At 41.9% G+C, this 25,172-nt stretch overlaps 3 protein-coding genes across 3 annotated transcripts; all 3 read left to right on the top strand.

The window, feature by feature from the left end:
• Nucleotides 1-302: 302 nt before the first annotated feature.
• LOC306850976 (uncharacterized protein) lies at nucleotides 303-7,158 on the top strand. Its single transcript, XM_079386960.1, has 3 exons — nucleotides 303-384; nucleotides 5,117-5,341; nucleotides 5,447-7,158. The coding sequence occupies exons 2-3, from the start codon at nucleotides 5,257-5,259 to the stop codon at nucleotides 6,466-6,468; spliced, it is 1,107 nt and encodes a 368-aa protein (XP_079243086.1). The 5' UTR covers nucleotides 303-384; nucleotides 5,117-5,256; the 3' UTR covers nucleotides 6,469-7,158.
• Nucleotides 7,159-7,694: 536 nt separating this feature from the next.
• On the top strand, nucleotides 7,695-13,828 carry LOC306851377 (uncharacterized protein). Its single transcript, XM_079387558.1, has 3 exons — nucleotides 7,695-7,776; nucleotides 11,559-11,783; nucleotides 11,889-13,828. The coding sequence occupies exons 2-3, from the start codon at nucleotides 11,699-11,701 to the stop codon at nucleotides 12,908-12,910; spliced, it is 1,107 nt and encodes a 368-aa protein (XP_079243684.1). The 5' UTR covers nucleotides 7,695-7,776; nucleotides 11,559-11,698; the 3' UTR covers nucleotides 12,911-13,828.
• A 2,546-nt stretch (nucleotides 13,829-16,374) lies between these two features.
• LOC306851105 (uncharacterized protein) lies at nucleotides 16,375-23,276 on the top strand. The gene is made up of 3 exons (XM_079387197.1): nucleotides 16,375-16,456; nucleotides 21,185-21,409; nucleotides 21,515-23,276. Exons 2-3 carry the CDS (start codon nucleotides 21,325-21,327, stop codon nucleotides 22,534-22,536), a joined length of 1,107 nt encoding a protein of 368 aa, XP_079243323.1. The 5' UTR covers nucleotides 16,375-16,456; nucleotides 21,185-21,324; the 3' UTR covers nucleotides 22,537-23,276.
• The last annotated feature ends 1,896 nt before the right edge of the window (nucleotides 23,277-25,172 follow it).

Here is a 25,172-nt window from a genome sequence, read left to right as displayed (position 1 = left end):
GGAGTGTCATTATCAGGAGAGATTATTCAGTGTAAATGAAGTGAACATAAGTATTTGCTTTTAGAAGATCTTTTTCCAGTTTGTTTCTTTAATGCTAGTCAAAAGCAGGATATCATCTGGCATTAACAGGCTGGAAAAAGACTATGATCACTGTGGGTTAACTAGGAATCACGCTTAATCAGGACACATCCTGACCTAACAGACTAAAGATATGTTTGTATTAGGCTACCAGCATTTTCCATTAGATGGCAGCAGTACACTAAAGAGTTTGCCATAAAACCAAAAAGGAACAAATGGAGCATGCGCAGAAGAGAGTAACGTGAAAGACGAGTGCTGAATATTTTAATGGACTAAAAGCGACACTGTTGTCGATCATAAACGAAGGTCAGTCTTGGAATATTTTCGTCTGTATGTGAGAGATGTTCACTCTTTACAAAGTCTGCATGTTTTGATTTATTATTAATTATAGTGTAATATATTGGTAGATTCCTGTGATCACTTCTGTGTGATGAAGATTTCTTTTCTAATGTACCTATTTATTTATTTATAACTACAGTCAATTTATAATTATTCAGTCTGTTCATGTTGTGTGTATCTCTAAAAAATAATCTCTACTTTTCCTCGGTTAGTAAAGCACCTTCCACAACAATTCACCTATAAATAAAAAACATGGTAACATGAAAACATGATTTTTGAAAAAAAAAACTTTTTTTTTGCAGACAAATTCTTCATATATAGTAGAGTTGTACTCCTAGCAAGCTTACTTAACGCGCATTAAAAATGCATTGAATTGCATTTTTATATATTTTTAAAAGGTAAACTAAAAGTACTTTGGCAATAAATATATGCTTAGTTGTGCTTTTAAGAAATATGCAAAAACAGAGGCATAACTTTTGTGAAATTTTAGTGTACTTAAAGAAATCACACTTATTTTACTCTTACTTAAAGTACATTTTATGGTTACTTTGTGTAAGAATATACTAATGATAAAATGATACAGTGGATATAAAGTATCTGTATCTTATTTATAAACCATACACCTACGGCAATGCATTTGAAATATTTATGAAATGAACGTGCTTCAGCCTGCTTTTCAAAAGGAATTTGAAAAACATTTTTAACATTTTAATCTATTTTATTAAGTATATTAATTAATTCACACATTAATATATTATAACTACAAAATATGCAAATTAATTCTTATATTGTACCAACTTATAATATATTATAAATATAATTTTGTCAACCTTAAGCATACTTTTTTACAGTTTTACTTGTTTGTGCTTGTAAAAGAATACTGTTTTGTGAAACAATTCAAATACATTTTAATTTCACTTTTAAATACATAACATATAACATTATTTGTAATAGGCTACTATTTAACTGTACTTTCCACAAGCATTTCAACATCATATTATTTAAAGTGCATTATAAATAGTTTTTTTTCCCCCCAAAGATATGCTTAAAATCCCTATTTATTTACTTGTCTATGTATCTAAATTCAAAGAAGCTCACCGCGTGATGCACAAAAACAAACCTCACTGGCTTTTGTGGAAGTTTGTTGTGCTTGCGTAACACATGTAACAAAACCTGATTGGTTCTTGCGTTTACTAGTTAACCAAACAAATCCAACCTGATTTAGACCAGGTTCACCGGGCTCACAAAGCTCGATATAAATGTTCTCTGTCAACTCAGAGTTTGAATCAGTGTTTTAAGATGGCGCCGGTGAGATCGGCTGCCGTCACGACTGCTCCGACCAAACTTTGTCTTCTTTTGTTATTTTTTCGTATTGTAAACTATAAACACCGGTTTCTTTTTGTAAGATGGCCATTCTTACATACGACAGGGCCACTCTTATTTCTATTGGTGCACAATGCACTAACCTTTCGCCGTTTTTGAACCCGGACCCATCCTGGCCGAGTGAGATCCTGAGGAGGAACAAAGGACGCGACCCGTACCGGCGTCCTTGAGGGAAACGAGCCGGCGTCAGGAACAGGCTGAGGGCGCGCGCACACCGCGCTCCCCTACCAAGTGTCCTGCTCACCAATGTCCAGTCGCTGGATAACAAACTCGATGACCTCAGGGCAAGAGTCAAGACCAGACCACGCCATCCAGCCGGCCGAGTTCTTCTCAGTTTACCGCATGGACAGAACGCTGGACTCGGGGAAGACTAGGGGAGGTGGAGTATGTCTGATGGTGAACAAACACTGGTGCGACAGCGCGAGCATTGTTCCCCTCTCACGCTCCTGCACACCGAATCTTGAACTTCTGACCATCAAATGTCGCCCTTTTTATCTCCCTCGGGAATTTAGCTCGGTCATCGTCAGTGCCGTTTATATTCCACCTCAAGCGGACACGGACACTGCGATATGGGACTTACATGAAACACTACACCTTCACCAGACACAGCACCGGGACGCCGCATTCATTGTTTTGGGAGATTTCAACAGTGCCAACCTCAAGCGTGCACTGCCGAACTTCCATCAGCACATCGGCTGCCCCACCAGGGGCGAAAGGACATTAGATCACTGTTACACCCCATACAAGAACAGCTACAAGGCACAGTCACAACCACCGTTTGGGAAATCGGACCATGCCGCCATCTTCCTCATGCCTGTTTACAAACAGAGGCTGAAACAGGAAGCCCCGGTGCAGAGGGAGGTCCAACGCTGGACGGACCAATCGGTGGCCGCTCTGCAGGACGCGCTAGATGACGCAGACTGGGACATGTTCCGGCGCAGCTCTGATGACGTCAGCTTGTTTACGGAAGCGGTTGTGGGATTTATAGAGAAACTAATGGATGATACGGTGCAGAAAACCATCATCAGGACTTTTCCCAACCAGAAACCGTGGGTGGATAAAACCATCCGCGACGCCCTGAGATCCCGCTCCGCTGCCTACAACACAGGGCTCATCACCGGGAACATGGATGATTACAAGGCTGCATCTTACAGCGTGCGCAGATCGGTGAAGGAGGCGAAGCAGCCCTACGGGAGGAAACTGGAGTCGCAATTCCAACATGGCGGCTCTAGGAGCCTGTGGCAGGGACTTAGAACCATCACGGACTATAAAACACCACCCTCCAGATCGGGGAATGCGGACGCTTCTCTGGCTGACGAGCTGAACACTTTTTATGCTCGCTTCGAGGCTGCAGCTAATCACGCTAGCGGCGCTAGCAGTGCTAACTGCATGCACGCTGAGGAAGCCGGTGAGGACAACGTGTTCACCATCACGGAGCATGACGTGAGGAGGGCATTCAGGAGAGTGAACATCAGGAAGGCAGCAGGACCAGATGGCATCACAGGTCGGGTTCTGAAGGCCTGCGCTGACCAGCTAGCACCGGTGTTCACCGAGATCTTCAACCTCTCCCTGGAACAGTCCATAGTCCCCTCATGCTTTAAGCAGTCCACCATTGTTCCTGTCCCCAAGAAACCGCAGCCCACCTGCCTAAACGACTATCGCCCTGTAGCCCTCACATCAGTGGTGATGAAGTGCTTTGAGAGACTGGTCAGAGACTTCATCATTGCATCACTACCAGACACACTGGATCCACTACAGTTTGCATACAGACATAACCGCTCCACGGAGGATGCCATCTCACACCTCCTCCACACCACAACAAGTCACCTGGACTGCAGAAAAGGGAATTATGTAAAAATGCTGTTTGTGGACTACAGTTCAGCGTTTAACACCATAATTCCCTCCACACTCACCTCCAAGTTGGAGGTCCTTGGTCTCAGCACATACTTGTGCCAATGGATCTCCAGCTTCCTGAAGGACAGACAGCAAGCCGTACGGATGGGTAAACACACCTCATCCTCCATCACCCTAAGCACTGGAGCCCCTCAAGGTTGTGTTCTGAGCCCCCTGCTGTACTCACTGTACACTTATGACTGTGTGGCCACTTCCAACTCCACCACCATCATCAAGTTTGCTGATGACACTGTTGTGTTGGGCCTGATCTCAGACAACGACGAGACGGCCTACATACAGGAGATTAAGAACCTGGAGAGTTGGTGCCAGGTGAATAGTCTACACCTGAACATCAGCAAAACTAAGGAGCTGATAGTGGACTTCAGTACGAAGCAGGAGCGGTCATACCAGCCGATCACGATCAGCGGGACTCCAGTGGAGAGAGTGGACAGCTTCAGATACCTGGGTGTTCACATCACGCAGGACTTGACTTGGTCCTGTCATACCAGCACCCTGATGAAGAAGGCCAGGCAGCGTCTGTACCATCTTAGACGCTTAAAGGACTTTAGACTTCCCTCTCGGGTGCTTAAGACTTTTTACACCTGCACCATCGAGAGCGTCCTGACGGGCAGCATCACTTCCTGGTTCGGGAACTGCACTATGCAGGACAGACGAGCCCTCCAGAGGGTGGTGCGTTCAGCGGACGTTCAGGGAGACGCTTCCGCTCCATGAAGGCGAACACAGAGAGAATGAGGAGGAGCTTCTTCCCGCAGGCCATTCGGAGTCTTAACCTCTCTCCACTCTAAGCACATCACCCCACACTTCCACTTTGCACATTTTCATTACATCTGCACTAATTTGTAGAAGGTCACGTAAGGATAAATGAGTGGGACTTACATACCATTTGTCTTTAGTATTCCTTTTACTCACTTATACACTTTACTGCACTGCACAGCACACAGACACTTTATCACTGACATACACTTTACTTTTACAGAATCTATATAGAATCATATTCTATTTTATTCTTCATATCTATTTTTATTCTCATATCTATTTGTTATTTTATTTTATTGCTAGTTTATTTCTATATATATGTTTACTGTACTTTTTCTATTTGTATTTTTGTAAACTTGAGGTTTTTTCTTAATTTTGTTGGACAGTCGTACAATACATTTCACTACTATGTATGTATATGTATGTGACAAATAAAATTTGAATTTGAATTTGTTTGTGATCAACTCTGGAGTGTGTGCGCCTGAAAGTGTGACACGTGCAGCAAACAAAAAAGCCAGAAACGTGGAGAGCATCAGCAAAGCGTCAGTTAGATTCACTTCTCGTGAGAGTCAGCACAATTCACTTTTCTGCTGAAGATTAAGAGATGTCGTTATTAAAAACAGTACGTTGTTTTTGATTTCTCCAGATCTGGTCCTGTGGGTCTCAGTATCAGTGATCAGTGAAGTCCCTCCCACAACAATTCACCTATAAATACTGGAGGATATTCACATCATCCTACAAGAGAAGAACAAACTCCAGCAGCTGAAATCTGTCTGACTGTTAAAGATGGAGTTTATTAAAGAGGAGACTGAAGACATGAGTGATCCAGAACCATCCAGAATAAAACAAGAAGATACTGAGCAACAAACAGGTTGGTGTCCGTTCATAATTCTTCATTATTGACTGCTGAGAAACATTAATGTAACAAAGATCCAGTTCACTTGATTTTAACCATACAATTTTATTTTGATTTTAGTCTGGATTGAAGTAAAACAGCAAAGAGTGAAGCTGAATGAAGTTGAAAAGGAACACTATAAAATAAAAAAATCAAGAAAAAAATCCAAACAGCCGCACACCTGCTCTCAGTGTGGAAAGAGTTTTGCTGGAGCATCAGGTCTCAGTTATCATCTGCTCATTCACTCTGGAGAAAAGCCTTTTAGCTGTGATCAGTGCGGTAAAAAGTTTATTTCATCATCACAACTAAAACAACACCTGAAAGTTCATTCAGGTGAGAAACCCCATGTGTGTTCTTTCTGTGGAAAGAGGTTTTCACGACTGAGGAATTGTAAACAGCATCAGGAAACACATGAAGAAGTGAGAGATCACGTGTGTTGTGAGTGTGGGAAGAGATTTACTACAGCTGGCCATCTGAAACGGCACCAAAGAGTTCATACCGGAGAAAAACCTCACAAGTGCTCATATTGTGACAAGAGTTTCACTGAGTCTGGACACCTGAAAAAGCATGAGCGAGTTCATACTGGAGAGAAGCCGTATCTCTGTACTCAGTGTGGAGAGAGATTTGCTGGAGCATCACGTCTCAGTTATCATCTGCTCATTCACTCTGGAAAAAAGCCTTTTAGCTGTGATCAGTGTGGTAAAAAGTTTATGTCATCGCCACGTCTAAAAAGTCACATGACCGTTCATTCAGATGAGAAACCTCATGTGTGTTCTTACTGTGGAAAGAGTTTTTCAAGGCTAGATGTTTGTCAACAGCACCAGAAAACACATGAAGAAGTGAGAGATCACGTGTGTTGTGAGTGTGGGAAGAGATTTACTACAGCTGGCGATCTGAAACGGCACCAAAGAATTCATACTGGAGAAAAACCTCACAAGTGCTCATATTGTGACAAGAGTTTCCCTGTGTCTGGAAATCTGAAAAGGCATGAGCGAGTTCATACTGGAGAGAAGCCGTATCTCTGCACTCAGTGTGGAGAGAGTTTCAGTCGCTCAGTATCTCTAGTGACTCATATTAAAAAGCATTGTCCTGTGTCCGAGTGAACAAATGTTTTCTACAGACTCAATATTTCAAGTAAATAATGTGAGATTCAGATTCTGTAAATGTGCAATTAACTCTTTAAGCTAATTTAGCTGTGAAATGCCACAAGGTTTAAGTGAATGTTTTTTCTGTGTTGATGGAGAATAGCACAGGTATTTAGTCACTTTAATCACTTTGTTTTTTTTTTATCATTTAATTCAATGCCTCCTCAATTTCTGAGAAGCCGTATCTCTGTACTCAGTGTGGAAAGAGTTTCAGGAACTCTAGTGTCTCATATTAAAAAGCATTTTTCTGTGTCCGAGTGAACAAATGTCTTCTACCAATTCAATATTTCAAGTAAATATTGTGAGATTCAGATACAGAAAATATGAGATCAGCTCAAATGATTAGTTTTGGTGTGAAATGTCACAAGATTTGAGATGTTTTTTATGTTTTGTTGGAGAACAGCTAAAGTATTTAGTCACTTTAGTCTTTTATTCGTTGATTGAATGTCTGCTCATTAAGACATGGACAAAGAAACACTCAAATAACCTGTACGATTTCATAACAAAACCCAACAAGCAGTCATTTTTTTAGTATATGAAACAATTCCCTCAATGAGTTTCTGACTTTTTTATTGCGTAAGATATATATTTTTAAATGCAATATTATTATTTCTGTACGATGATGCAAATAAAATGTCCATTTCCTTGACATCTGATTATCTGTGATTTTTATTGATGTTAGTCCATTAGAGTATTTAGTTGTTCAGTAATAGATTTTATTTGTGTTGATATAGTTTGTCTCAGTCTGTTGACACACAATGAAATGTGTTTAATGTGTCAGTTTACTGAAGATCTCAGACATCATCATCATAATGAATGAGGAGAAAAGTGTTTTTCTTAGCAGCTCAGTTAAACACGATAATAGACTCAGACTATCAGCAAGGAGTGTCATTATCAGGAGAGATTATTCAGTGTAAATGAAGTGAACATAAGTATTTGCTTTTAGAAGATCTTTTTCCAGTTTGTTTCTTTAATGCTAGTCAAAAGCAGGATATCATCTGGCATTAACAGGCTGGAAAAAGACTATGATCACTGTGGGTTAACTAGGAATCACGCTTAATCAGGACACATCCTGACCTAACAGACTAAAGATATGTTTGTATTAGGCTACCAGCATTTTCCATTAGATGGCAGCAGTACACTAAAGAGTTTGCCATAAAACCAAAAAGGAACAAATGGAGCATGCGCAGAAGAGAGTAACGTGAAAGACGAGTGCTGAATATTTTAATGGACTAAAAGCGACACTGTTGTCGATCATAAACGAAGGTCAGTCTTGGAATATTTTCGTCTGTATGTGAGAGATGTTCACTCTTTACAAAGTCTGCATGTTTTGATTTATTATTAATTATAGTGTAATATATTGGTAGATTCCTGTGATCACTTCTGTGTGATGAAGATTTATTTTCTAATGTACCTATTTATTTATTTATAACTACAGTCAATTTATAATTATTCAGTCTGTTCATGTTGTGTGTATCTCTAAAAAATAATCTCCACTTTTCCTCGGTTAGTAAAGCACCTTCCACAACAATTCACCTATAAATAAAAAACATGGTAACATGAAAACATGATTTTTGAAAAAAAAAAACTTTTTTTTTGCAGACAAATTCTTCATATATAGTAGAGTTGTACTCCTAGCAAGCTTACTTAACGTGCATTAAAAATGCATTGAATTGCATTTTTATATATTTTTAAAAGGTAAACTAAAAGTACTTCGGCAATAAATATATGCTTAGTTGTGCTTTTAAGAAATATGCTAAAACACAGGCATAACTTTTGTGAAATTTTAGTGTACTTAAAGAAATCACACTTATTTTACTCTTACTTAAAGTACATTTTATGTTTACTTTGTGTAAGAATATACTAATGATAAAATGATACAGTGGATATAAAGTATCTGTATCTTATTTATAAACCATACACCTACGGCAATGCATATTTATGAAATATTTATGAAATGAACGTGCTTCAGTCTGCTTTTCAAAAGGAAGTTGAAAAACATTTTTAACATTTTAATCTATTTTATAAAGTATATTAATTCACACATGAATATATTATAACTACAAAATATGCAAATTAATTCTTATATTGTACTTATATTATAAATATAATTTTGTCAACTATACCTTAAGCATACTTTTTTACAGTTTTACTTGTTTGTGCTTGTAAAAGAATACTGTTTTGTAAAACAATTCAAATACATTTTAATTTCACTTTTAAATACATAACATATAACATTATTTGTAATAGGCTACTATTTAACTGTACTTTCCACAAGCATTTCAACATCGTATTATTTAAAGTGCATTATAAATGGGGGAAGTCGTGGCCTAATGGTTAGAGAGTCGGACTTGTAATCCAAAGGTTGCGGGTTCGAGTCTCCGGCCGGCAGGAATTGTAGGTGGGGGGAGTGAATGTCCAGCGCTCTCTCCACCCTCAATACCACGACTGAGGTGCCCTTGAGCAAGGCACCGAACCCCCAACTGCTCCCCGGGCGCTGCAGCATAAATGACTGCCCACTGCTCCGGGTGTGTGTTCACGGTGTGTGTGTGTTCACTGCTGTGTGTGTGTGTGTGTTCACTGTGTGTGTGTGTGTGTGTTCACTGCTGTGTGTGTGCACGTTGGATGGGTTAAATGCAGATCACGAATTCCGAGTATGGGTCACCATACTTGGCTGAATGTCACTTCACTTTTAAAATAAATAGTTTTTTTTCCCCCCAAAGATATGCTTAAAATCCCTATTTATTTACTTGTCTATGTATCTAAATTCAAAGAAGCTCAAAGTACCGCGTGATGCCCAAAAACAAACCTCACTGGCTTTTGTGGAAGTTTGGTGTGCTTGCGTAACACATGTAACAAAACCTGATTGGTTCTTGCATTTACTAGTTCAGTGGCCTGTTGCATGAAGTGAATTGAAGTGACATACTGCCAAGTATGGTGACCCATACTCGGAATTCGTGCTCTGCATTTAATAATAATAATAATAATAATAAGTTTTATTTATATAGCGCCTTTCCAGTGCTCAAGGACACTTCACAATGTACATTTAACAAAGAAGAGACAATTCACGTAGGCATAGATGGATAACAATAAGTATAGATACAGTAAAGGAGCATTATATGGACAGGGCAACATACCGATAAAGAGTCAAGCATAACAAAAATACAAATACAAAGCAGAGCAGACTGAAGCGACAAAGCATGAAAAGAACAAGTTCATTAGACAAAGCATGGTATCAGTAATCAAAGGTATAGCATTCAGAAAACAAGGGAGTTTTGAGTAGTGATTTAAATTCTGAGATATTGTTAATACAGCAAAGTGAGCGAGGGAGGGAATTCCAGAGTTTGGGTGCAATAATACTGAATGATCTGCCCCCCATTGAAGAAAGGCGGTGCCGAGGGACAACGAGAAGGCCAGAGTCAGAGGAACGTAGTGAACGAGTCGGGGTGTAGGGGACAAGCAAATTACACAGATAAGGGGGAGCTAAGCCATGCAAGGATTTAAAAGCGAGCAGGAGAATTTTGAATTTAATACGGTAGGCAACTGGGAGCCAGTGGAGATCATACAAAATTGGGGTGATGTGAGCAGAACGTTTGGTATGAGTGAGTATTCTAGCAGCAGAGTTTTGAATGTATTGTAATCTAGAGATGGAGCTGGCAGGTAAACCAATGAAGAGGGCATTACAGTAATCAAGACGTGATGAAACAAATGCATGGATAATCGTTTCAGCATCTATGGTACTGAGGAAAGGACGGAGTTGGGCAATGCGGCGTACATGAAAGAATGCAGATTTAGTGATGAAGTTAATATGAGACTGAAAGGAGAGTGTGGAGTCAAAGATTACACCTAAATTTTTAACAATACTGGAAGATTTGATGGGAGAGCCTGCAATCTCACAGGTGAAATTGGTAGAAACACTGCTGGTAAGTGTAGGAGTTCCAATAAAAATGATCTCAGTTTTGTTTGTGTTAAGTTGCAGAAAATTTAAATTAAGCCAATCTTTTATGTCTTTCACACAAGCAGAGATTTTATCAATTTGGGCAGGTAGAACAGGTGTACAGATAGAGTAAAGTTGAATGTCATCAGCGTAAAAATGATAATTAAGACCATGACGTTGTAAAATCTGACCAAGTGGTATTATGTAAATTGTGAATAATAATGGGCCAAGAACGGACCCCTGGGGAACACCTCGCTTCAGGGGGACAGCGGGCGATCGAAAATCCTTAACGGAAATGTAGAATTGTCTGTCAGAGAAATAGGAAAGAAACCAGGAAAGAGCAGTACCAGAGATACCCAGATCAGAGAGACGAGAAATAAGTAATTCATGGGAAACGGTATCGAAGGCAGAACTGAGGTCGAGTAACAGAAGTATAGACAGAGAACCAGAGTCACCAGAAAGCAGTAGATCATTCACTACCCATCCATCCCATTTAACCCATCCATCGTGCACACACACAGCAGTGAACACACACACACCGTGAACATACACCCGGAGCAGTGGGCAGCCATTTATGCTGCAGCGCCCGGGGAGCAGTTGGGGGTTCGGTGCCTTGCTCAAGGGCACCTCAGTCGTGGTATTGAGGGTGGAGAGAGCGCTGGACATTCACTCCCCCCACCTACAATCCCTGCCGGCCCGAGACTCGAACCCGCAACCTTTGGATTACGAGTCCGACTCTCTAACCATTAGGCCACGACTTCCCCTCGTGCTAGTTGAAGCTAGTTGAACAAACTCTAAGTTGCAGAGTAGATTTAGAATTGACAAAACCAAACAAATCCAACCTGATTTAGACCAGGTTCACCGGGCTCACAAAGCTCGATATAAATGTTCTCTGTCAACTCAGAGTTTGAATCAGTGTTTGTGATCAACTCTGGAGTGTGTGCACCTGAAAGTGTGACACGTGCAGCAAACAAAAAAGCCAGAAACGTGGAGAGCATCAGCAAAGCGTCAGTTAGATTCACTTCTCGTGAGAGTCAGCACAATTCACTTTTCTGCTGAACATTAAGAGATGTCGTTATTAAAAACAGTACGTTGTTTTTGATTTCTCCAGATCTGGTCCTGTGGGTCTCAGTATCAGTGATCAGTGAAGTCCCTCCCACAACAATTCACCTATAAATACTGGAGGATATTCACATCATCCTACAAGAGAAGAACAAACTCCAGCAGCTGAAATCTGTCTGACTGTTAAAGATGGAGTTTATTAAAGAGGAGACTGAAGACATGAGTGATCCAGAACCATCCAGAATAAAACAAGAAGATACTGAGCAACAAACAGGTTGGTGTCCGTTCATGATTCTTCATTATTGACTTCTGAGAAACATTAATGTAACAAAGATCCAGTTCACTTGATTTTAACCATACAATTTTATTTTGATTTTAGTCTGGATTGAAGTAAAACAGCAAAGAGTGAAGCTGAATGAAGTTGAAAAGGAACACTATAAAATAAAAAAATCAAGAAAAAAATCCAAACAGCCGCACACCTGCTCTCAGTGTGGAAAGAGTTTTGCTGGAGCATCAGGTCTCAGTTATCATCTGCTCATTCACTCTGGAGAAAAGCCTTTTAGCTGTGATCAGTGTGGTAAAAAGTTTATTTCATCATCACAACTAAAACAACACCTGAAAGTTCATTCAGGTGAGAAACCTCATGTGTGTTCTTTCTGTGGAAAGAGGTTTTCACGACTGAGGAATTGTAAACAGCATCAGGAAACACATGAAGAAGTGAGAGATCACGTGTGTTGTGAGTGTGGGAAGAGATTTACTACAGCTGGCCATCTGAAACGGCACCAAAGAGTTCATACCGGAGAAAAACCTCACAAGTGCTCATATTGTGACAAGAGTTTCACTGAGTCTGGACACCTGAAAAAGCATGAGCGAGTTCATACTGGAGAGAAGCCGTATCTCTGTACTCAGTGTGGAGAGAGATTTGCTGGAGCATCACGTCTCAGTTATCATCTGCTCATTCACTCTGGAAAAAAGCCTTTTAGCTGTGATCAGTGTGGTAAAAAGTTTATTTCATCGTCACGTCTAAAAAGTCACATGACCGTTCATTCAGATGAGAAACCTCATGTGTGTTCTTACTGTGGAAAGAGTTTTTCAAGGCTATATGTTTGTAAACAGCACCAGAAAACACATGAAGAAGTGAGAGATCACGTGTGTTGTGAGTGTGGGAAGAGATTTACTACAGCTGGCGATCTGAAACGGCACCAAAGAATTCATACTGGAGAAAAACCTCACAAGTGCTCATATTGTGACAAGAGTTTCCCTGTGTCTGGAAATCTGAAAAGGCATGAGCGAGTTCATACTGGAGAGAAGCCGTATCTCTGCACTCAGTGTGGAGAGAGATTCAATCACTCAGTATCTCTAGTGACTCATATTAAAAAGCATTGTCCTGTGTCCGAGTGAACAAATGTTTTCTACAGACTCAATATTTCAAGTAAATAATGTGAGATTCAGATTCTGTAAATGTGCAATTAACTCTTTAAGCTAATTTAGCTGTGAAATGCCACAAGGTTTAAGTGAATGTTTTTTCTGTGTTGATGGAGAATAGCACAGGTATTTAGTCACTTTAATCACTTTGTTTTTTTTTATCATTTAATTCAATGCCTCCTCAATTTCTGAGAAGCCGTATCTCTGTACTCAGTGTGGAAAGAGTTTCAGGAACTCTAGTGTCTAATATTAAAAAGCATTTTTCTGTGTCCGAGTGAACAAATGTCTTCTACCAATTCAATATTTCAAGTAAATATTGTGAGATTCAGATACAGAAAATATGAGATCAGCTCAAATGATTAGTTTTGGTGTGAAATGTCACAAGATTTGAGATGTTTTTTATGTTTTGTTGGAGAACAGCTAAAGTATTTAGTCACTTTAGTCTTTTATTCGTTGATTGAATGTCTGCTCATTAAGACATGGACAAAGAAACACTCAAATAACCTGTACGATTTCATAACAAAACCCAACAAGCAGTCATTTTTTTAGTATATGAAACAATTCCCTCAATGAGTTTCTGACTTTTTTATTGCGTAAGATATATATTTTTAAATGCAATATTATTATTTCTGTACGATGATGCAAATAAAATGTCCATTTCCTTGACATCTGTTACATGTCTGGTTTTCTGTTTTCCCCTGTGACCTAGTTTTCCCCATTCAGTTTAATTAGTCATTCAGTTCACCTGTGTTTGCAATTATCTCATTAGTCTCCTATGTTTGGTCCATCCTTTATAAGTCTTCAGTTCTCCCTATGTATTCGTCCGTTCTCGTCTATGTAAACTTGATTTATTGCCTACCTTTTGATATTCTAATTAAAATACCTTTTGTTTGTATCACCGTCGTCTGCCTGCAGTTGTGCCTCATCAGCCCGTGACAGAAGAACGGACCTATACAGTTTTTTTGCGGCATTTTTTGTTCCCCTATTTTTTCCTCCCCCTTTCCCGTGGATAATCCCAACATTGCCCTGCTATGCCTGGAGCAGAGGGACCGCTCCCTAGAAGATTACACCAGGGATTTTGTGGAATTGGCGTGCCTAACGCACTATCCTGACCGCTCGCTTTGTGTATTTTACTTTGTGTAGTCTAAGGCACGCCTCCCCGGGAGCGGTCCTCGGAACAACTTTGCCGCATGTGTGGAGTGGGTGCTGGAGAACAATGGACTATTCTTCTCCGTCTGCCCCGCTGATGAGGACTTCTCCAGCCTCACTCCCAAACCAGTGACCAGCCAGCCTTTCTCCTACTGCACGGAGATTTCGCCGGAGCCCACTCCAGATGGAGAGCCTGTGCCTGCCGTGACACGTGAGCCAGATCCGAGACCCGTGATCGAGCCTATCGTCACCCCGGAGCCTGAGCCCCAGGAGTGGTCTGACCAAGTGCGTGTGCCGGCAACATCGTCCGTCCCCGAGGGAATCCTAGTGGAGATCGAGGGCTTGGAGGGAAGCCCCGCCCAAGCTGAGGGTGAGCTGCAACTGGCCACTGGCAATTATTCCGAAGAACTTAAGGACATCATCATGTGGGATCTTATTGACTGGTTTGGGGAGGCATTACCCAGCCCTGTATCTCCTGTGCCTCCGCTGGTTCCGTCCAGCCCTGAATCTCCTGTGCCTCCGCTGGTTCCGTCCAGCCTGGAATCTCCTGTGTCTCCGCTGGTTCCGTCCAGCTCGAATCCTCTTGTGTTCCCTCCCAGCCTCCCTCTCCCGCCTCCTCTCAAGCCAGTCAGTTCCTCTACCCTAGTCCCGCTGGTGCCTGTCAGCCCCTCAGCTCACCCTCAGTCTGCGCCAGCTGGGCGCCCTGAGCCATCGCCTCGGGACTTTCACCTGCCAGCTCTGCCAAGGTGTGAGGATTCCCTGTCTCCACCTCCAGCCTCCGAACCCCGGACTCCATCTCGGCCCTCCGAACCATCGGCTCCACCTTGGCTCATAGCTCCATCACCTCCACCAGGGCCCGTCCTCCCACCTGCTCCACCGGGCTCCCTCGTCCCTCCGGCTCCGCCTTGGTCAGTCGTCGACCATCAGCCGCCTTGGGGCTCCATTCCTGCGGCTACACCTAGTCACTCCTCCCCTTCGGCGCAGTCAGGCTCCTCCTTCCTGTCAGCGTCACCTTCATCCTCCGTCACTCCGGCTCCACCGCGGCATTCCGGTTCCCCGCCTCCACCTCAGTCGCCTGAGCCTCGGACTCCGCCTTGGCCCTCCGGATCCTTAATGTCACCCTGGCTCTCCATCTGCTCGGTTCCATCCTGGGCTCCCCTTCCATCGGCTCCATCTCCGTCAGTCGTCCCCAGGGTGTCGTCAAGGCCTTCTCCACCCTGGCTCCTCCCTCCCTCGACTCCGCCCTGGGGCCTCTTCCTGGCTGGTCTCTGGATTTTCATCGGACTCCTCCTGCTCCTGGCTTCCCCTTGGCTCCTCCCACCCTCCACTCCCCCATGGACTTCTTTTTTGGACTCTCTTGTCGTTTTTTTTTTTTTTTCTGCCACCCTCCTGCTCCACATCCTCCTCCAGAGCCCCCACCCTCCCTCCTCAGTTATATGACGGCGTGGGGTCACGCCTTGCCGGGAGGGGCCGAACTGTTACATGTCTGGTTTTCTGTTTTCCCCTGTGACCTAGTTTTCATTCAGTTCACCTGTGTTTGCAATTATCTCATTAGTCTCCTATGTTTGGTCCATCCTTTATAAGTCTTCAGTTCTCCCTATGTATTCGTCCGTTCTCGTCTATGTAAACTTGATTTATTGCCTACCTTTTGATATTCTAATTAAAATACCTTTTGTTTGTATCACCGTCGTCTGCCTGCAGTTGTGCCTCATCAGCCCGTGACAACATCTGATTATCTGTTTTTTTTTTTTTTTTTTTTTTTTTTTTTTTTTTTTTAAATTGATGTTAGTCCATTAGAGTATTTAGTTGTTCAGTAATAGATTTTATTTGTGTTGATCCTGTAGTATGTCTCAGTCTGTTGACACACAATGAAATGTGTTTAATGTGTCAGTTTACTGAAGATCTCAGACATCATCATAATGAATGAGGAGAAAAGTGTTTTTCTTAGCAGCTCAGTTAAACACGATAATAGACTCAGACTATCAGCAAGGAGTGTCATTATCAGGAGAGATTATTCAGTGTAAATGAAGTGAACATAAGTATTTGCTTTTAGAAGATCTTTTTCCAGTTTGTTTCTTTAATGCTAGTCAAAAGCAGGATATCATCTGGCATTAACAGGCTGGAAAAAGACTATGATCACTGTGGGTTAACTAGGAATCACGCTTAATCAGGACACATCCTGACCTAACAGACTAAAGATATGTTTGTATTAGGCTACCAGCATTTTCCATTAGATGGCAGCAGTACACTAAAGAGTTTGCCATAAAACCAAAAAGGAACAAATGGAGCATGCGCAGAAGAGAGTAACGTGAAAGACGAGTGCTGAATATTTTAATGGACTAAAAGCGACACTGTTGTCGATCATAAACGAAGGTCAGTCTTGGAATATTTTCGTCTGTATGTGAGAGATGTTCACTCTTTACAAAGTCTGCATGTTTTGATTTATTATTAATTATAGTGTAATATATTGGTAGATTCCTGTGATCACTTCTGTGTGATGAAGATTTCTTTTCTAATGTACCTATTTATTTATTTATAACTACAGTCAATTTATAATTATTCAGTCTGTTCATGTGTGTATCTCTAAAAAATAATCTCCACTTTTCCTCGGTTAGTAAAGCACCTTCCACAACAATTCACCTATAAATAAAAAACATGGTAACATGAAAACATGATTTTTGAAAAAAAAAACTTTTTTTTTGCAGACAAATTCTTCATATATAGTAGAGTTGTACTCCTAGCAAGCTTACTTAACGTGCATTAAAAATGCATTGAATTGCATTTTTATATATTTTTAAAAGGTAAACTAAAAGTACTTTGGCAATAAATATATGCTTAGTTGTGCTTTTAAGAAATATGCAAAAACAGAGGCATAACTTTTGTGAAATTTTAGTGTACTTAAAGAAATCACACTTATTTTACTCTTACTTAAAGTACATTTTATGTTTACTTTGTGTAAGTATATACTAATGATAAAATGATACAGTGGATATAAAGTATCTGTATCTTATTTATAAACCATACACCTACGGCAATGCATTTGAAATATTTATGAAATGAACGTGCTTCAGCCTGCTTTTCAAAAGGAATTTGAAAAACATTTTTAACATTTTAATCTATTTTATTAAGTATATTTATTAATTCACACATTAATATATTATAACTACAAAATATGCAAATTAATTCTTATATTGTACCAACTTATAATATATTATAAATATAATTTTGTCAACCTTAAGCATACTTTTTTACAGTTTTACTTGTTTGTGCTTGTAAAAGAATACTGTTTTGTGAAACAATTCAAATACATTTTAATTTCACTTTTAAATACATAACATATAACATTATTTGTAATAGGCTACTATTTAACTGTACTTTCCACAAGCATTTCAACATCATATTATTTAAAGTGCATTATAAATAGTTTTTTTTCCCCCCAAAGATATGCTTAAAATCCCTATTTATTTACTTGTCTATGTATCTAAATTCAAAGAAGCTCACCGCGTGATGCACAAAAACAAACCTCACTGGCTTTTGTGGAAGTTTGTTGTGCTTGCGTAACACATGTAACAAAACCTGATTGGTTCTTGCGTTTACTAGTTAACCAAACAAATCCAACCTGATTTAGACCAGGTTCACCGGGCTCACAAAGCTCGATATAAATGTTCTCTGTCAACTCAGAGTTTGAATCAGTGTTTTAAGATGGCGCCGGTGAGATCGGCTGCCGTCACGACTGCTCCGACCAAACTTTGTCTTCTTTTGTTATTTTTTCGTATTGTAAACTATAAACACCGGTTTCTTTTTGTAAGATGGCCATTCTTACATACGACAGGGCCACTCTTATTTCTATTGGTGCACAATGCACTAACCTTTCGCCGTTTTTGAACCCGGACCCATCCTGGCCGAGTGAGATCCTGAGGAGGAACAAAGGACGCGACCCGTACCGGCGTCCTCGAGGGAAACGAGCCGGCGTCAGGAACAGGCTGAGGGCGCGCGCACACCGCGCTCCCCTACCAAGTGTCCTGCTCACCAATGTCCAGTCGCTGGATAACAAACTCGATGACCTCAGGGCAAGAGTCAAGACCAGACCACGCCATCCAGCCGGCCGAGTTCTTCTCAGTTTACCGCATGGACAGAACGCTGGACTCGGGGAAGACTAGGGGAGGTGGAGTATGTCTGATGGTGAACAAACACTGGTGCGACAGCGCGAGCATTGTTCCCCTCTCACGCTCCTGCACACCGAATCTTGAACTTCTGACCATCAAATGTCGCCCTTTTTATCTCCCTCGGGAATTTAGCTCGGTCATCGTCAGTGCCGTTTATATTCCACCTCAAGCGGACACGGACACTGCGATATGGGACTTACATGAAACACTACACCTTCACCAGACACAGCACCGGGACGCCGCATTCATTGTTTTGGGAGATTTCAACAGTGCCAACCTCAAGCGTGCACTGCCGAACTTCCATCAGCACATCGGCTGCCCCACCAGGGGCGAAAGGACATTAGATCACTGTTACACCCCATACAAGAACAGCTACAAGGCACAGTCACAACCACCGTTTGGGAAATCGGACCATGCCGCCATCTTCCTCATGCCTGTTTACAAACAGAGGCTGAAACAGGAAGCCCCGGTGCAGAGGGAGGTCCAACGCTGGACGGACCAATCGGTGGCCGCTCTGCAGGACGCGCTAGATGACGCAGACTGGGACATGTTCCGGCGCAGCTCTGATGACGTCAGCTTGTTTACGGAAGCGTTTGTGGGATTTATAGAGAAACTAATGGATGATACGGTGCAGAAAACCATCATCAGGACGTTTCCCAACCAGAAACCGTGGGTGGATAAAACCATCCGCGACGCCCTGAGATCCCGCTCCGCTGCCTACAACACAGGGCTCATCACCGGGAACATGGATGATTACAAGGCTGCATCTTACAGCGTGCGCAGATCGGTGAAGGAGGCGAAGCAGCCCTACGGGAGGAAACTGGAGTCGCAATTCCAACATGGCGGCTCTAGGAGCCTGTGGCAGGGACTTAGAACCATCACGGACTATAAAACACCACCCTCCAGATCGGGGAATGCGGACGCTTCTCTGGCTGACGAGCTGAACACTTTTTATGCTCGCTTCGAGGCTGCAGCTAATCACGCTAGCGGCGCTAGCAGTGCTAACTGCATGCACGCTGAGGAAGCCGGTGAGGACAACGTGTTCACCATCACGGAGCATGACGTGAGGAGGGCATTCAGGAGAGTGAACATCAGGAAGGCAGCAGGACCAGATGGCATCACAGGTCGGGTTCTGAAGGCCTGCGCTGACCAGCTAGCACCGGTGTTCACCGAGATCTTCAACCTCTCCCTGGAACAGTCCATAGTCCCCTCATGCTTTAAGCAGTCCACCATTGTTCCTGTCCCCAAGAAACCGCAGCCCACCTGCCTAAACGACTATCGCCCTGTAGCCCTCACATCAGTGGTGATGAAGTGCTTTGAGAGACTGGTCAGAGACTTCATCATTGCATCACTACCAGACACACTGGATCCACTACAGTTTGCATACAGACATAACCGCTCCACGGAGGATGCCATCTCACACCTCCTCCACACCACAACAAGTCACCTGGACTGCAGAAAAGGAATTATGTAAAAATGCTGTTTGTGGACTACAGTTCAGCGTTTAACACCATAATTCCCTCCACACTCACCTCCAAGTTGGAGGTCCTTGGTCTCAGCACATACTTGTGCCAATGGATCTCCAGCTTCCTGAAGGACAGACAGCAAGCCGTACGGATGGGTAAACACACCTCATCCTCCATCACCCTAAGCACTGGAGCCCCTCAAGGTTGTGTTCTGAGCCCCCTGCTGTACTCACTGTACACTTATGACTGTGTGGCCACTTCCAACTCCACCACCATCATCAAGTTTGCTGATGACACTGTTGTGTTGGGCCTGATCTCAGACAACGACGAGACGGCCTACATACAGGAGATTAAGAACCTGGAGAGTTGGTGCCAGGTGAATAGTCTACACCTGAACATCAGCAAAACTAAGGAGCTGATAGTGGACTTCAGTACGAAGCAGGAGCGGTCATACCAGCCGATCACGATCAGCGGGACTCCAGTGGAGAGAGTGGACAGCTTCAGATACCTGGGTGTTCACATCACGCAGGACTTGACTTGGTCCTGTCATACCAGCACCCTGATGAAGAAGGCCAGGCAGCGTCTGTACCATCTTAGACGCTTAAAGGACTTTAGACTTCCCTCTCGGGTGCTTAAGACTTTTTACACCTGCACCATCGAGAGCGTCCTGACGGGCAGCATCACTTCCTGGTTCGGGAACTGCACTATGCAGGACAGACGAGCCCTCCAGAGGGTGGTGCGTTCAGCGGACGTTCAGGGAGACGCTTCCGCTCCATGAAGGCGAACACAGAGAGAATGAGGAGGAGCTTCTTCCCGCAGGCCATTCGGAGTCTTAACCTCTCTCCACTCTAAGCACATCACCCCACACTTCCACTTTGCACATTTTCATTACATCTGCACTAATTTGTAGAAGGTCACGTAAGGATAAATGAGTGGGACTTACATACCATTTGTCTTTAGTATTCCTTTTACTCACTTATACACTTTACTGCACTGCACAACACACAGACACTTTATCACTGACATACACTTTACTTTTACAGAATCTATATAGAATCATATTCTATTTTATTCTTCATATCTATTTTTATTCTCATATCTATTTGTTATTTTATTTTATTGCTAGTTTATTTCTATATATATGTTTACTGTACTTTTTCTATTTGTATTTTTGTAAACTTGAGGTTTTTTCTTAATTTTGTTGGACAGTCGTACAATACATTTCACTACTATGTATGTATATGTATGTGACAAATAAAATTTGAATTTGAATTTGTTTGTGATCAACTCTGGAGTGTGTGCGCCTGAAAGTGTGACACGTGCAGCAAACAAAAAAGCCAGAAACGTGGAGAGCATCAGCAAAGCGTCAGTTAGATTCACTTCTCGTGAGAGTCAGCACAATTCACTTTTCTGCTGAAGATTAAGAGATGTCGTTATTAAAAACAGTACGTTGTTTTTGATTTCTCCAGATCTGGTCCTGTGGGTCTCAGTATCAGTGATCAGTGAAGCCCCTCCCACAACAATTCACCTATAAATACTGGAGGATATTCACATCATCCTACAAGAGAAGAACAAACTCCAGCAGCTGAAATCTGTCTGACTGTTAAAGATGGAGTTTATTAAAGAGGAGACTGAAGACATGAGTGATCCAGAACCATCCAGAATAAAACAAGAAGATACTGAGCAACAAACAGGTTGGTGTCCGTTCATGATTCTTCATTATTGACTTCTGAGAAACATTAATGTAACAAAGATCCAGTTCACTTGATTTTAACCATACAATTTTATTTTGATTTTAGTCTGGATTGAAGTAAAACAGCAAAGAGTGAAGCTGAATGAAGTTGAAAAGGAACACTATAAAATAAAAAAATCAAGAAAAAAATCCAAACAGCCGCACACCTGCTCTCAGTGTGGAAAGAGTTTTGCTGGAGCATCAGGTCTCAGTTATCATCTGCTCATTCACTCTGGAGAAAAGCCTTTTAGCTGTGATCAGTGCGGTAAAAAGTTTATTTCATCATCACAACTAAAACAACACCTGAAAGTTCATTCAGGTGAGAAACCTCATGTGTGTTCTTTCTGTGGAAAGAGGTTTTCACGACTGAGGAATTGTAAACAGCATCAGGAAACACATGAAGAAGTGAGAGATCATGTGTGTCGTGAGTGTGGGAAGAGATTTACTACAGCTGGCCATCTGAAACGGCACCAAAGAGTTCATACCGGAGAAAAACCTCACAAGTGCTCATATTGTGACAAGAGTTTCACCGAGTCTGGACACCTGAAAAAGCATGAGCGAGTTCATACTGGAGAGAAGCCGTATCTCTGTACTCAGTGTGGAGAGAGATTTGCTGGAGCATCACGTCTCAGTTATCATCTGCTCATTCACTCTGGAAAAAAGCCTTTTAGCTGTGATCAGTGTGGTAAAAAGTTTATGTCATCGCCACGTCTAAAAAGTCACATGACCGTTCATTCAGATGAGAAACCTCATGTGTGTTCTTACTGTGGAAAGAGTTTTTCAAGGCTAGATGTTTGTAAACAGCACCAGAAAACACATGAAGAAGTGAGAGATCACGTGTGTTGTGAGTGTGGGAAGAGATTTACTACAGCTGACTGTCTGAAACGGCACCAAAGAATTCATACTGGAGAAAAACCTTACAAGTGCTCATATTGTGACAAGAGTTTCCCTGTGTCTGGAAATCTGAAAAGGCATGAGCGAGTTCATACTGGAGAGAAGCCGTATCTCTGCACTCAGTGTGGAGAGAGTTTCAGTCGCTCAGTATCTCTAGTGACTCATATTAAAAAGCATTGTCCTGTGTCCGAGTGAACAAATGTTTTCTACAGACTCAATATTTCAAGTAAATAATGTGAGATTCAGATTCTGTAAATGTGCAATTAACTCTAAGCTAATTTAGCTGTGAAATGCCACAAGGTTTAAGTGAATGTTTTTTCTGTGTTGATGGAGAATAGGACAGGTATTTAGTCACTTTAATCACTTAGTTTTTTTTAATCATTTAATTCAATGCCTCCTCAATTTCTGAATTTTTTGTAACATATAACTTTTTCTAAGATATTTACTTACTTTTACTTTTAGCAGACGCTTTTGTCCAAAGCGACTTACACTTGCTATATATGTCAGAGGTCGCACGCCTCTGGAGCAACTAGGGGTTAAGTGTCTTGCTCAGGGACACATTGGTGTCTCACAGTGGATTCGAACCCGGGTCTCTCACACCAAAGGCATGTGTCTTATCCACTGCGCCATCACCACCCCTTAAGAAATAAGAAAAAGTAACTAAAAGTTACAACTCTATACATACTATACACATATTTAAGAAAATAAAGAAATTAAATAAAATTGACACATGCATATAACACATTTCAATAATAAACATATAAATGAAAAAAATAAAAAGCGATACTACCATCCCTTGCCGGTGTCCCTGCCCGGTGGAGTCGCACGGTAGAGTCGATGGTCTTTACACTCTTTACTTTTTACTTTTGTCATATATTTCTCTGCAACAAAACGGTGCATAGGCTAATGATGCAAATAAAATTTCCATTTCACTGACATCTGATTATGTGTAATTTTTTTATTGATGTGTTAGTCCATTATAGTATTTAGTTGTTCAGTAATAGATTTTATTTGTGATGATTCTGTAGTTAGTCTCAGTCTGTTGACACACAATGAAATGTTTAATGGGCAAATTTATAGAAGATCTCAGACATCATAACGAATGAGGAGAAAACAAGGAACTATTGGCTTTTCAGCAAGTTGAGAATATTTACATTTACATTTATTCATTTAGCTGACGCTTTTATCCAAAGCGACTTACAATTGCTATATATGTCAGAGGTCGCACGCCTCTGGAGCAACTAGGGGTTAAGTGTCTTGCTCAGGGACACATTGGTGTCTCACAGTGGATTCGAACCCGGGTCTCTCACACCAATTTACATCATCCTAAGAGACAAACTCCAGGTGCAGCAGCTGAAATCTGTGCCATATATGGTGAATATTGAGTTCATTAAAGAGGAGATTGAGGACATGAGTGATCCAGAACCATCCAAAATGAATCATGAAGATACTGAGGAACAAACAGGCTTTTGTCCTTTCTTGAGTCTTCATTTCTGGCCGTTTTAGTAGCTGTAAAATATCGATCAGTTTCTGGATGAAAAATCAAACAGAAATGTGTTTAAATGATCATGACCCAGTACAGCAGTAACAAGTGAATGACAGAACTAAGCTTTGGCACATTAAATATCTGATACCAGACTGATACCTGATCTCTGTTGTTTTTGGCAGTTAAATCAGTGTTCACATTATTTATCTATTTTTTCACATTTATCCACCTTAAAATTATTGTAACTATCCAGAGTTTATCCAGAGTTGTCAAAAATAATGAGAAAAGTTTATCAGTCAAGTTAAGTCTGCTTTATTTTCAATTCTTCCACATGTACGGCAGTACATACATACAGAGAATTGAAATTGCGTTACTCTCAGACCCTTGGGGTTAACATTAAACACTGACAGTAGACGTTCAAATACAGATAAATACAATTTAAACATATGTACATACAACTATACAGATATACAAATGAGGACATTGTAGAAAAATAAAGAAAGAGATAGATAAAATGGCATAAGGCACATGGCAGATAGAGTGCAAACCAGTTAAATAAAACAAAAGGACGGGAGGGAGTTCAGCTTCCTGACAGCCTGATGTATGAAGCTGTCCTTCAGTCTGCTGGTCCTCGCCTCGAGACTCCGCAGTCTCCTCCCTGATGGCAGCAGACTGAAGCTGTGTGTCGGGTGGGTGGGATCACCTGCAATGCGGAGGGCTTTGCGGGTGAGACGGGTGTTGTAGATGTCCTGGAGGGAGGGGAGAGAGACACCAATGATCTTCTCAGCTGCTCTCACTATGCGTTGAAGTGACTTGCGGCAGGATGCGTTGCAAGCGCCATACCACACAGTGATGCAGCTGGTTAGGATGCTCTCGATGGTGCCTCTGTAGAAGGTGCACATGATGGGGGCCGGGGCTCTGGCTCTTCTGAGTTTGCGGAGGAAGTAGAGACGCTGCTGTGCTTTCTTGGCCAGTGCTACAGTGTTGTTAGTCCAGGAGAGGTCCTCTGTGATGTGCACTCCCAGGAACTTGGAGCTGCTCACTCTCTCCACAGTCGCACCGTTGATGGTCAGAGGGGCATGCTGAGTGTGTACTCTCCTGAAGTCAACAACAATCTCCTTCGTCTTCTTCACATTCAGAGAGGGATTGTTGTCACTGCACCACCCGGCTAGGCGGCTCACCTCGCTCCTGTAGTTTGTCTCATCTCTGTTGTTGATGAGACCCACCACAGTCGTGTCATCCGCAAACTTAATGAAGAGGTTGGAGTTGTGTGACGGTGTGCAATCGTGGGTCCGCAGAGTGAAGAGGAGGGGGCTCAGCACACATCCTTGGGGGGCCCCAGTGT

This window comes from Barbus barbus (genome assembly GCF_936440315.1).
Source record: "Barbus barbus genome assembly, chromosome: 31".
In the NCBI taxonomy this organism is placed as follows: Eukaryota; Metazoa; Chordata; class Actinopteri; order Cypriniformes; family Cyprinidae; genus Barbus; species Barbus barbus.
This window is presented reverse-complemented; position numbering and strand designations above follow the sequence as displayed.

Bases quoted from the DNA above. Each gene is read 5' to 3' on its own strand.
- LOC306851105 (XM_079387197.1), top strand. From the start codon at position 21,325: ATGGAGTTTATTAAAGAGGAGACTGAAGACATGAGTGATCCAGAACCA. The intron at 21,410-21,514 runs GTTGGTGTCCGT...TTTTGATTTTAG, and splicing joins AGATACTGAGCAACAAACAG to TCTGGATTGAAGTAAAACAG.
- LOC306850976 (XM_079386960.1), top strand. From the start codon at position 5,257: ATGGAGTTTATTAAAGAGGAGACTGAAGACATGAGTGATCCAGAACCA. The intron at 5,342-5,446 runs GTTGGTGTCCGT...TTTTGATTTTAG, and splicing joins AGATACTGAGCAACAAACAG to TCTGGATTGAAGTAAAACAG.
- LOC306851377 (XM_079387558.1), top strand. From the start codon at position 11,699: ATGGAGTTTATTAAAGAGGAGACTGAAGACATGAGTGATCCAGAACCA. The intron at 11,784-11,888 runs GTTGGTGTCCGT...TTTTGATTTTAG, and splicing joins AGATACTGAGCAACAAACAG to TCTGGATTGAAGTAAAACAG.